The following is a 14,380-nucleotide window of genomic DNA, read 5'->3' as shown; positions in this document are numbered from 1 at the left end:
TGGCGAGGACACTTACGAATCCTTAGCACAGTGTTTTCTGTTATGTAGCTTTATGTTGTTAAATGTAGCACCAGGGTTCTGGAGGAACATTGTTTCATTTCACTGTGTACTGCGTCAGCTATATATGGTTGAAATGACAATAAAAGCTTCTTGACTTGACTTGACTCTTGACCACAAATCTATGACCAGGATAGTACATACAGAAGGCTCATGAATGGATGGAGCACAACATCTGGGACCTTCTAAATTCTGACCATCACTAACTTAGCAAGGTATAACAAAGTGACTAAATCAACTATTCTTAATGCATGAGCAAGCATTAAGCTCAAAGAAAATTATTTTACTGTTAAATCCTCTGACTAAGATACAGACTGGGTAATTTGCCTCCGTAAAGAGGTATAGTTAGCCTAGCACAACGCTCTAAGCGACTCCGAGTCCATAATATATGATTTACCGTAAAGATAGAATGCTTAGAATAATCTATTAAAATTAAAAAAAGAAATAAAACTAATAAGGCGATCAGGTTAAATTAAATATATTCAAGATACATTTTTATTTCAAATTGTAGTCGGTTTGTAGGTTAAATATTAGATTAATGTAGCAAATTGCAAATTTTTACAGCAGCGCAAAATGACTAACATGCAGCATACTGTAGCTTCACCCATGCCAGTGGATTCTGTCATGGGGCCATTGGGTGGGTTACTTGATTAAAAAACCTTAAATGTTTTGAATGTATCCGTGTACTGAATGCATACTGACCAGGCATTACATTATGACCACTGACCTGGCATAACATGACCACCTGCCTAATATTGTGTTAGTCTGACATGTCAAGCATTAACAGCATTGACTACTTCAGCATATTGAGCTACTGTATAGTAGCTCGAAATCTTTACTTGCTGCTAATATATATCACCCACTAACAGGTGCCATGATGAAGAGATAATGAGTGTTATTCTATCACTGGTCATAATTTTATAACATCATAATGTTATGCCTGTTTGGTGTATATATATTAATATGAAAAATATAATATTGAAAACAACACAGACAACACAAACGCAATGTCCATGTGTGGCACAAAGTCAATGTGTATTTGAACTGTAGCTGTTTAGTACACTAAATAGCTAACTATTTCTTTATTTTAAATTGCAATCCAAAAGAGGGCATGGCCTATACCAGACATTTTGTTATTATTATTTTGTGTTAAAGACAATGGAAACAATGACAAATAGGAATTAAGTCATTTTTGTTCACAGATTATAATAAAAAATAAAAAAAAAACTAATTTGCACTGATAACACTGATGTTACTTTGGAAATTTAGCTAGGATTGGCAACCTTACCAACACCTCTCAGCTAGTCATTCTTAAAATATAAATATTAAAGTAAGAATCCCACACTTCCTAAACCTTTTCAGGTTAATCTATTATTTCGGGTTAGTCACAGGGTTAGTCACTAAAAACCCAATAATACTCTGTCTACTTCATATGTCTACTGGTGTTTGTTTAGGACCCATTACCAGTTAAACGCAAATTATGTTTTCATATTTGGTTACAATAATGCCTCCTAATGTGAACAGATATTTGCTCTGAATATATTCATAGGTGAATTGATACTAAACAATTATGTAATAGTAGCAGCCCTGTGTTGGATTTCTGCAATTCTTTATTCAAATTTGGAGCCACCACATACTAACAGTAATGTTCATACTTATAATGTCACCACCTTATCTCTTCTTTACTCCCTTAAATCATTGTTTATTCTGCTTTATAGCTTTATATACAGTTCCTTTACATTTACCAATCAATTTAATAGATACCACTGCATACCTGGACTTTCATTTGGCTATTTAAATCAGCCAGTAATGCAGCCATAGGGCAATAAATAAAACTGTGCAGATACAAGAACTTTTGTTACAGACTTACCAAATCCATAAGAAGCAGAAGGAGACATGGGTACTGCTTGGACAGTGGTAGAGGTGTAAAGACCAGTGATTAGCAAACCATCGAAGAATACACTAGTGGAGATCGTCGCTGCAAAAAGATGCATAGTGTTAGTAAATAGAGGCCAAAGTTGATCATTTTGATTTGTAATAAGGGATATTATAAAACACTAATAATTTAAAGATATTGTTTAAGACTAATTCATTTATAAGACTGATAAAATCTAAACAGATTTATCAGATTTATCAGATTTATCAGATTTAAACAGATCTAAACCAGATATAGTTTGCTCATTATAAATTGAATATGGTCAATACATTGATTATACACAATTTATACTAAAATCTGCATTTGTATGACTAAGCTTCCTTTTATAAATTTTTTTTGGTGTGCATATGTAAATTAGAAAAAGAATATGCAAACCATATTTTGGAATTTAGTTAGAAAAAAAAAAAAAAAACTAAATATTTATATATATATATATATATATATATATATATATATATATATATATATATATATATATATATATATATATACAGTATATATATATACAGTATATATATATATATATATATATATATATATATATATATATATATATATATATATATATATATATATATATATACATACACAGTGTTATGCTAGTTACTAAAAAATACTAGTTACAGTTACTCGTTTCTTCATTCAAAATCTCAATTACTTTGTTGAATACTTACACCAAAAAGTAATGCGTTACTGTTTAAAGTAACTTTTTAGTTACTTTTTTAAAGAACGTTCTTTAATGTTCGCATTAATGCCCTTTTATGCAAACACAAAACTGACTTAAACACAAAGTAATTTACAAACACTATTTTATTTAAGTCAGACCAGCACAAACTGAATATATCACAAGGATTTCTAAAATAAATAACAAAACAAGCTGAATAATATTTTCTGAATCAAATCTAAAGTGGCTTCTGCATCATAAAAGCTGTTGTGTTGAGCCCTTAAAAATGTTACTTTCACAGCTTAAGTATGAAAACTATCAACAATGTAGAACATAACACAGAGTTAGCTTCTAGCTTCATCGAGGCATGGAGTTTCAAATACTTATTTTCCTCACTGTATATATATATATAATATTTATTTATTTATTTTTTGAGAGAGAGAGAGAGAGAGAGAGAGATAGAGAGAGAGAGAGAGAGAGATAGAGAGGAACGAACAGATACATTTATTAGGGGTTATAGATGGGGAAAGCTTTACATTTAAATGCTGAAATATTTTTGTGTGAAGAGAATTGCAATGCAAATACTAAAATTAAAGCACAATAAAGTAGACTACAAGCCACATTTGCACACACCTTATTAAAAAGATTTTTTCTTAAAAAAAATGTATATTAATATTTTTATATTAATATATTAAAAGACATTAAACATCAAGGCATTCTCTCAGTCAGCCTCATGAGAAATGGTTTTCCAACAATCTTGGGGGAGTTCTAATTGATGTTGAGTAATTATTGGATACATTTTTTCTTCAGTCTGCAGTCCAACTCAATTCAAACCATTTAAACTAGATTTATTATAGATTCGGTGATTGTGGTGGCCAGGTCATACGATTCATGCAGTCTCACTACAATCACACCAGAAGAGGTGGCATGTCATTGCAAAATGATGTGGAAGCCATTCTGATAAAACATGCTATCTTTTTTTTTTTCTTCAATTCACCAACAGTGTCCCCAGCAAAGCACCCACGCACAATCACACCACCTTCTCCATGCTTTACATTGTAAACCATACATTTAGGAGCCGTCAGTTATCCTCCTCTCTATGTCTAAAACAAAAACAGAGCGGTGAAAACCACAAATCTCAAGTTTGGATTTATCAGACCAAAGGACAGTTTTTCACTGATGTAATGTCCATTCTCTGTTTTTCTTGAACAGTGTATGTTGAAATGTCTTTTTCACTTGAACTCCGAGAAGCATTTATGTGGGCTCTAATCTTAGGTGCTGTAATCAACAGTTTCTCACTATGATAATTCTAATAAACAAAAATATCTAAACATATCTTCTGCAGCAGAGGTAGCTCTTGGTCTTACTTTCCTGAATCTAATGAGAGAATGCCATGAGTGTGCTAAACATCATCAAAGCTAAATGTAACTATTTTGGCTAATCTAAAACATATTCGGAATTATTAACCAATCTTTGTATTACATAATTCCAAACACGTTCTTTCAGTCTGTCCGGCCAGTATAAAAGTGGTGCAGTAGCATGAACACTGAACTAGAACAAGAACCTGTGAAAACATTTTCAATTATCTGGGGGCTCATCCAAAATAGCTGGGTGTAGATAAGAATTATTCAGATTTTATACCTAACCTGCAGTGTTTCAGTCAGGGAAATTCTGTATAAATTGATATATAAATTGGGTAACGAATAACTGAAAGGAGTAGAATCTGATCATTATTTCTAAAGTATTCTTTCACCAGAGTTAATCTCAATCTGTCCAGAGGTTGTGCATTTCAGAGTTTTAAACTCATTCCATGATTAGACTTTTACTTTATTAAATATACTTTATTAAATCTGCGAGGGAGATTATTGTGTTACAAGTTCTAGTAGACAAACAGTGGACAAACAGTAGTAGGGGAGGAAAAACAGCAAAATGCAATTAAATAATTGTATCTGTTGTGTATGCAGAGAGATAAATGATGCACAGCAGACAATCAAGTATTGTCAACTCACATTGTTTTTACTCTGAAATATTAACTTAACTTTTTACTTATTAATATTAACAATACATCACTATATGAGTCACCAATAAAAGGGCATGCTTATCACAGAATGCTGATACCCTATAGTACATACATTACACCCCCCCCCCCCCCAGATTAATCAACCCAAGCACCAAGAAATGCATAACTATAAACTTGCTGCATAACATTTACAATTAACCTGAACAATGTTGCCAACTACAACACAGTTTCTTGTCCTACTTGGAAGTTTCTTGTTTGTCTATCGTTCATGTGCACAAATTATTTGTTTTTCACATCTCGTCGAACATCAGGTTTGATGAGGTCCAAGCGAGATCTTAAATTCCTCAGGAACATCATCGCTGGTGTTTGACCAGTCGTGGAGTGGGTGGCATTAATAGGGGTTTGGGGTTCAAATGTTCATTTATAATGTCCACTATTTGCTGAAATGTTTTATCCGCTGGCTTTTCAGGTGTTAGAAAACTACGGAGCAGTCCATATGTCTTTGCTCCCATCACACTCAGCAAAACAGCCACTTTCGTACCATCTGCAAATGCATTAGCCTCATGGTATACTTCCACTCTTTCCACATAAGTTCCCCAATTCTCAGCATTGCTATCAAATGTGGTGATTGTTCCAATCATTGAAATTTTTGCTCGTTTGGAGTTTAGCTTTACACTTTAATTCGCTTCTCTCATGTGACTCACACTGTCTTTTCACGATTCTTCTCTTTCTGTTTCATGTGTATTAAAGTTTTGTTGAGGCTTCTGTAGTTGTTGATCCAGACCTCGTCGCCAATTTTGTTTTGTACGCTGGCAGATGAATGATACACAGCAGACAATTGAGTGGCGTTAACACATTGTTTTTACTCTGAACTATTAACTTCAATACATCACTATGAGTCACCACTAGAGGGCAGGCTTATCACAGAATGCTGATACACAATAGTACAAACATTACAGTATCTTATATAAAGAAATACAATATTGTAGATGATGCTGCATAATAAAAAAAACAGTATTCAAACTGGCAATTCAAAAAGAATGAAAAGAAGAAATTAAATGTGCAAATTGTCAGTGTATGTATGTGTGCGTAAAGTGACAGTAAATAATATAATATGTATATCAGTTGCTATTATCATCTGTTACATAGAGGTGAGTCGTTGTACATTGCAATGGCATACAGTAGGAATGATTTCCTGAACCGTTCTTTGTTACAGCAAAGCTGAATTCATTTGTTGGAAAATGAACTCCACTGCCTCTGTATAGGATCAGTAGCATCAGTCAGATGCTACCGATTCCTTTTTCTCATCTCTCTCCTCAACCATGGACCTCCTCTGCCCCTTGACTACAAAACTTAAGAAGACTTCTTGTCTCACACCTTGGCTTTTAGAGATTTGCGCAGCAATCAACGAGAACTCAGATCAGCAGAAAGGAAGTGGAAAAAAATCTAAACTCGATGTAGACCTCGCATCTTACCGTGCAAAATTTTTCTTGGATGTGACTTCTGCTAAAACTGCCTTCTACAAGGAAAAGCTCAAGGCCTCTGCACAAGATCCTCGTAAGCTCCACAACATCTTTTCACTACTCAACCAAACTTTTGATGTCACCCATATGAGGATGGGTTCCCCTTTGAGTCTGGTTCCTCTCAAGGTTTCTTCCTCATATCATCTAAGGGAGTTTTTCCTTGCCACTGTCGCCACGGCTTGCTCATCAGGGACAAACGCACACCATTCACCTTCACTGTTGTTTTCTGTAAAGCTGCTTTGAGACAATGTCTGTTGTGAAAAGCGCTATACAAATAAACTTGACTTGACTTGACTTGACTCAACCCCACTGCCACACCTGCTCCATCCAAATGACTTTTTCTCCTTCTATGATGAATAGATAGAGGAAATCTGCCAGACCTTAAATTCCTCCCCAACAATGAAAACACAACAAAGCCAGAAATCCACTACTCCTCTGTTGTCAAGCTTCTCAACCTTAACAGAAGATGAGATACTGCAAGTCACCCAATCTTGCAATCCCACCACCTGTCCTCTGAATCCAATTCCTTCAACTATGCTTCAGACCATCACAGAAGATCTCCTGCCCTTCATCTCCACAACCATCAATGGGTCATAAACATCTGGCTAAGTGCCAACTACCTTCAAGCAAGCAAGGGTCATTCCCATCTTAAAGAAACCTGCTCTGGACCTATCAGACATCAACAACTACAGACTGGTATCACGTCTCTCCTTTCTTGCTAAATCTCTGGAACGCAAGGTTTTTAACCAACTGTCTCTCACAAAACAACCTCCATGATCCAAACCAGTCTGAGTTTAAAGCGACACATCAATTGAGCAGCATGCAGTTTCTCAGAAACCTCGGTATCTGCGGAACAGCATGGGATTGGTTTGCTTCCTATCTGGAAGGTCGCTCATACCAGGTAACTTGGAGGGGAGCCAGAACTGCCCCGTGTGACTCACCACTGGTGTCTCACAAGGCTCAGTACTTGGTCCCCTCCTTTTCTCCCTCTATACCCACTCCATTGGTGAAGTAATATCCTTACATGGGTTTCCGTTCCACTGCTATGCAGATGACACTCAACTTATCTTTTCTTTTAATCATCAGATACCAAAGCTTATGCTCGGATCTCAGCATGCTTGACAGACATATCTTCATGGATAAGTGCTCATTAACTAAAACTCAACCCCAGCAAATCATTTATTTCCAGGTCGAGATCTCCGAATAACTCTACATGACTCTCTGCTCTCTCCTTTAGCCACTGCTCGTAACCTTGGGGTAACTATGGACAATCAACTGTCCTTCTTCTCACATGTCGCTAATGTGGCTCGTTCCTGTCGATTTCTTCTCTACAACATCCGAAGGATTCAACCATTTCTGTCCACACAGGCTGCCCAGGTGCTTGTTCAGTCTCTTGTCATTTCAAGACTGGACTACTGCAACTCTCTGCTTGCAGGTCTTCCTCTGAACGCTATTCATCCACTGCAAATGGTCAGAAATGCAGCTGCACGACTTGTGTTCAATATGCCCACGTTCTCTCACACCACCCCACTGCTGCGCTCCCTTCACTGGCTTCCAGTAGCTGCATGCTTGCCTACAAGGCCAAAAATGGACCAGCACCATCCTACCTCAGGGACCTCATTACACCTTGCATTGCACCACGATGTCTGAAATCCTCCAGCACTGCTCAACTGGTACCACCTTCTCTCAGAATGAGAGGTAAGTATACTTCAAGGCTCTTCTCTGTTCTGGCACCGAGGTGGTGAAATGAACTTCCCTGGAGTCCCTGGCTATCTTTAAGCGACGGTTAAAGACCTACCTCTTCCTGAAACACTTAAGTTAGCACTTTCCAAGTTAGCTTTGAAGAATTCAAGAGTTATATGTACAAATTAGATTCAAAATAAGTTGGGACACTGTACAAATTGTGAATAAAAAAGGAATGCAATTATTTACAAATCTCATAAACCTAAAATACTATTCACAATAGAATATAGATAACATATCAAATGTTGAAAGTGAGACATTTTGAAACATCATGCCAAATATTGGCTCATTGTGGATTTCATCAAAGCCACACATTCCAAAAAAGTTGGGACAGGTAGCAATAAGAGGCTGGAAAAGTAAAATGTACATATAAGGAACAGCTGGAGAACCAAACTGCAACTTATTAGGTCAGTTGGGAACATGATTGGTATAAAAAGAGCCTCTCAGAGTGGCAGTGTCTTTTAGAAGTCAAGATGGGCAGAGGATCACCATTTCCCCCAATGCTGCGGCGAAAAATAGTGGAGCAATATCAGAAAGGAGTTTCTCAGAGAAATTTGCAAAGAGTTTGAAGTTATTATGATACAGTGCATAATATCATCCAAAGATTCAGAGAATCTGGAACAATCTCTGTGCGTAAGGGTCAAGGCCGGAAAACCATATTGAATGCCCGTGATCTTCGGGCCCTTAGACGGCACTGCATCACATACAGGAATGCTACTGTATTCCTAATGGAAATCACAACATGGAAATGGAAATCACAACATGGGCTCAGGAATACTTCCAGAAAACATTGTTGGTGAACACAATCCACTGTGCCATTCGCCGCTGCTGGCTAAAACTCTATAGGTCAGGCATCTTCTCTGGGCCAAGGCTCATTTAAAATGGACTGTGGCAAAGTGGAAAACTGTTCTGTGGTCAGACGAATCAGAATTTCTTTTTTTCTTTTTGGAAAACTGGGACACCATGCCATCCGGACTGAAAAGGATAAGGACAACCCTAGTTTTTATCAGGGCTTAGTCCAGAAGCCTGCATCACTGATGGTATGGGGATGCATGTGTGCGTGTGGCATGGGCAGCTTACACATCTGAAAAGAGACGATCAATGCTGAAAGGTATATCCAAGTGATAGAACAACATATGCTCCCATCCAGACGTTGTCTCTTTCAGAGAAGACCTTGCATTTTCCAACTTGACAATGCCAGACCACATACTGCATCAATAACAACATCATGTCTGCGAAAAAGAAGGATCCGGGTACTAAAATGGCCAGGCTGCAGTCCAAATCTTTCACCCATAGAAAACATTTGGCGCACCATAAAGAGGAAGATGCGACAAAGAAGACCAAAAGCAGTTGAGCAACTAGAAGCCTGTAGTAGACAACATTTATATTCCTAAACTTGTCTCCTCAGTCCCCAGATGTTTTCAGACCGTTATAAAACGAAGAGGGGATGCCACACAGTGGTAAACATGCCATTGTCCCAACTTTTTTAAGTTGATGCCATGAAATTTAAAATCAACTTATTTTATAAATGATAAATTTGTTTAAACATTTGATATCTATGTTGTATTCTGAATAAAATATTGAAAGTTGAAACTTCCACATCATTGCATTCTGTTTTTATTTACAATTAGTACAGTGTCCCAACTTTTTTGGAATCGGGTTTGTATATTAAGTTTGTAATCTTGCGCACCAGTGTAGATTTATCATTGCTAGAAACTCAAATAACTTTTGTACGTAGCTCTGGACAAGGGCGTCTGCTAAATGCTGCAAATGTAAAGGTACAATCATTTAGTGGTGTACCTTTAGGGTGGGATAGATTTTCCATGATTGACAATAGTTCTGTTGTCAACCCAGTCATTAGGGTTGCACAAACCAGTGCACTTTTAGAGCCGATCCCAAGCCCGGATAAATGGGGAAGGTTGTGTTAGGAAGGGCATCCAGTCGAAAAATGTGGCAGATCAAATATGCGGATCACAAACCAGAATTTCATTTTGGATCGGTCAAGGGCCATGGGTTACCAACGACCACAGGTATTGGTTAGGTTACAGGTTAACACAGGTATTGTGAGCCAACAGATCCAACTGCTGATCAAACGAGGAAAAGAGAAAGATGTCTGCCGAGAGAGCAGGGAAAGGAGAAGTGGAGGAGAGTGGATGTTAGGTTGGGCACTTTAAATGTTGGTACTATGACTGGAAAAAAGGGAGAGAGTTAGCTGTGATGATGAAGCGGAGAAAGGTAGACATGATGTGTGTTCAGGAGACCAAGTGGAAAGGGAGTACTGTATGTCTATAGGACAAGTCCGTGGAGGAAGTCAGAGCAGCTGTTTGTCCGCTATACATATGTAACCCTAGTTCCCTGAGGGAACGAGACGGTGACGTCACGCCTTGCCGTTGGCCGGATTTCACAGCGTGAGCAAACGCGGAGGCATTTCCAAAGGTTTGTGATGCAGCGCCTCGTTCCCTCAGGGGACTAGGGTTACATACGTAACCTAGAGATGGTACTATACTGGCCTATTAGCGAAATGCAGAACACACCCTGGTGGACTTTTTAATGTTGCCGGAGATTTCAGTCATACAAATATCAGGATTGTGCTTCCTAATTGTTATGAGAATGTGGACTTTGCAAGAGGGAAAAACACACTGGATGTTGTTCATACAAACATCCCAAGCGCTTACCTGTCGAATCCCCACCCCCACCTTGGCAGAAGTGCACGCTCTACTAAAGGCTAAAGACTCTGGCTTAAGAGCAGGGAACAAGATGGCCTTAATATCATTAAGGGCCAAACTATCCTGTGCCATCAGAGAGGTGAAGCGTGCACATGCCAAGACAATCCATTTTCCACTTAACCTGCTTGTGATCATGACTCCTCTCTCCCAGATACACTGAATGACTTCTATGCCCGGTTTGAGGTGCAGAACAATGTGGCAGCAAAAAAGACCACTCCTCCTACCAAACGACCAGGTGCTCTGTCTAACCACAGCGGAAGTGAGGAAAACTCTATGCAGAGTTAACAGAGGTCTGCTGGACCAGACATCATTCCTGGCGAAGTGCACAGGGAATGTGCAGAACAGCTAGAAAATGTCTTTGCTGACATCTTATTCATCTTCCAGCGGGACACATACTTACATACATAAGCACAGTTGTTACTACGTGCCTTGAGACAATGACTATCATTCCCGTGCCAAAGAAGTCTACAGGCTCCTGCCTCAATGACTATCGTCACTCTAACAAATTATAAAGAAAGTGCTTCGAAAGGCTCATCATGAGTCACATCAAGACCCAGCTACCATCCTGACTAGACCCCATGCAGTTCGCAGATCATCCAAACTGTTCAGTGGATGATGCTATCGCCATGTCCTTTCTACCTGGCCCTCAACCAGCTGGACAATAAGGACACTACTTACAAATTCTGTTTTTTAGACTTTAGTTCAGCATTCAACACAATCATCCCTCAGCACCTAATAAAGAATCTAAGCCTACTCGGCCTGAACACTGGATCCGAACCTTTCTGACTGGGAGACCTTAGTCAGTCCAGATCAAGAACAGCATCTCCAGCAGCACCACACTGAACACTGGGGCCCCTCAGGGCTGTGTGCTCAGCCCACTGCTGTTCACTCAGCTGACTCACGACTGTGTAGCAATGCACAGCTCAAAGCACATTATTAAGTTCACCGATGAAACCAACATGGTGCGTCTCATCAACAAGAATGACAAGTCAGCATACAGAGAGGGGGTGAAACAGCTAACAGCCTGGTGTAGGGCCAATAACCTCCACCTGGCTCTGAATGTTGACAAAACTGAAGAGATGGCTGTTGACTTTGGGAGAGCAAAGAGAGACAATCCTTCACTGATCATTGATTGATCCTTCGTAAAGATTGTCAAAGGCACCAAATTCCTTGGTGTTCATCTTGTGGAGAACTTTACCTGGTCACTCAACACCAGCTTCATCAGCAACAAAACCCAGCAGCGTCTTTACTTTCAGAAAAGTCTGAGGGATTTCCCTCCCCATCCTGACCATGTTCTACAGAGAGACCATTGAAAGCATCCTCAGCAGCTGCATCACTGCCTGGTTTGGGAACTGCACCATCTCGGATCACAAGACCCTTCAGAGGATGCTGAGGACAGCCGAGATCATCTGAGTCTCTTTTTCCTCTATCATGGACATTGACACCACACACTGCATCTGCAAAAACAACGGCATTGTGGCCAACCCCACTCACCCCTCACACACACTCTTTACTCTCTTACCATCAGGTAAGTCATTCGATGCATTTGGGCCCTCACATCCAGACTGTGCAACAGTTTTTTCCGTTATGCCATCAGGCTCCTCAACACACAGAACTGAACTGAAACTTACACGAACACACTCACTCAACTGGGTGTTACTAGGGTTCTACAACTCTGAACTCAAACACACACTTATACTCATTTTAATTCACACATGTCCATGTTTTCAGCACCACCCATTTTATAGTATTATTTTATTAAATGTTTTCATGCTGTTTTGCACATTAACTTGACTGCTGCTGCTGTTTTGCACAACCTTTTGTGTTTACATTTTGTGTTTATGTACAAGTACACTCCTGTAAACACTTCCTGACATGACTCTTGAATGAAAATATTTGTTTGTGTTTTGAGTCATATTTAAACAGAGGTAATGACACTTTCTGATTCACAAAATATAAAGCAACACTGTACCTCATATTAACCTAATAACAACTGAACTATCAGTTTAACATTCACACAGTTGTTTATTTTGATTTAAATGTACAGGTGCATCTCAATAAATTAGAATATCATTAAAAAGTGAATGTAAAACTTATATTATATAGATTCATCACACACAGAATGATATATTTCAAGTGTTTATTTTTTTTTTTTTTTGATGATTATGGCTTACAGCTAATGAATACTCAAAATTCTGAAAAATAGAATATTCAAATCAAATAAAATTTTATTTGTCACATAAACTTACATACAGAGTACAAAATGCAGTGAAATGCTTTTTACGACTGTATGGCATTCAAGCAAGGAATGGAATGAGGAAAAAAAAATATTCCAAAAAAATAAGAAGGTGGATAAATAAAAAGTATACACTATATAAAATATATGAAGATATATGTGGAAAATATGTGTATATACATAGATGCATATGACAGTAAAAATTTAAGTGATTAACATTATTGTCCTTAAAGTGTCCGTGTGTAGTATGGTGTGGTATAAATGACGCAGACTGGGACATGTTCAGGTGCAGCTCTGATGACGTCAACATGTTTACGGAAGCGGTTGTGGGATTCATTGGGAAACTAGCGGATGATACGGTACAGAAAACCACCATCAGAATGTTCCTAACCAGAAGCCGTGGGTGGATAAAACCATCCGTGATGCTCTGAGATACTGCTCCGCTGCCTACAACTTGGGCCTCGCCACCGGAGACATGGACGAGTACAAGGCTGCATCTTACAGTGTGCGCAGACACTAGAGGAAACTAGAGAGAAACATCAGAGACTATAAAACACCATAAAACGCTTCTCTGACAGATAAGCTAAACATCCTTTACGCTCGCTTCGAGGCTGCAGCTAACCACACTAGCAGCACAAACAGCATGCACGCTGAGAGAGCTGCAAAGGTAAACAAGTTCCCCATCTCGGAGCATGACGTGAGGAGGGCATTCAGGAGAGTGAATTTGAAAGACTGGTCAGAGACTTCATCACTGCATCACTACCAAACACACGGGATCCTCTACAGTTCACGTACCACCTGGACCGCCCTACTGAGGACGCCATTACTCATCTTCTTCACACAACGATGAGCCACCTGGACTACAGAAACACAGGTCCTGGTGGAGAGAGTAGACAGTTTTGGGTACTTGGGTGTTCACATCACACAGGACCTGTCTTGATCTTGTCACATCAACACCCTGGTGATGCACCCTGACATCAGCCATCCCAACAATGGACTCTTTTCTTTGTTGCATTCAGTTTACAGTGTGCGCAGACACTAGAGGAAACTAGCTTCCGCTTCTTTTCCTCCGACAGGCCATTCAGAGTTTAAACCAGGAAACACTCAGAAACTAGTACTGGACCTCTCTCTCCATATTCACTATTTCTGCACAACTTTTTTGCACTATTACATGACACCTTATCTCTGGACTGTCAATTCAACTCTGAACTTGCACAGCACAGTGTCACATTATACCACACCATACTGCACATGAATGCTTTAAGGACAATCACACTAAATCACTTAAAATTTGTACTGTCAATATCTGCAATACGCATCCCTGTCTAGATTCATGTACATACACATATTTTCTATATTTTCTATAGTTTATACTTTTTTATTTATCTACTTGTCTTAATTTTATATATCCTTATATTCTATTCCTTTTTTCCATGATTAAATGTCAGACTGTCATATAAAGCATTTCACTGCAT

General features: G+C 38.7%; 2 protein-coding genes across 2 annotated transcripts in view; both read right to left on the bottom strand.

Moving 5' to 3' along the window:
* The window catches only part of kti12 (KTI12 chromatin associated homolog), a 418,740-nt gene that overhangs the window by 259,110 nt on the left and 145,250 nt on the right, over nt 1–14,380 (bottom strand). The gene's annotated exons all lie outside the window — the stretch shown is intronic.
* Nucleotides 1–14,380, bottom strand: part of reln (reelin) — a 514,851-nt gene that overhangs the window by 458,760 nt on the left and 41,711 nt on the right. The window contains exon 2 of the mRNA XM_083552560.1: nt 1,928–2,035. Coding sequence (XP_083408686.1) covers nt 1,928–2,035 — 108 coding nt within the window. The remainder of the gene's footprint in view (nt 1–1,927; nt 2,036–14,380) is intronic.

The sequence above is a fragment of the Silurus aristotelis genome, assembly GCF_946808225.1.
Source record: "Silurus aristotelis genome assembly, chromosome: 10".
Lineage (NCBI taxonomy): Eukaryota > Metazoa > Chordata > Actinopteri > Siluriformes > Siluridae > Silurus > Silurus aristotelis.
This window is presented reverse-complemented; position numbering and strand designations above follow the sequence as displayed.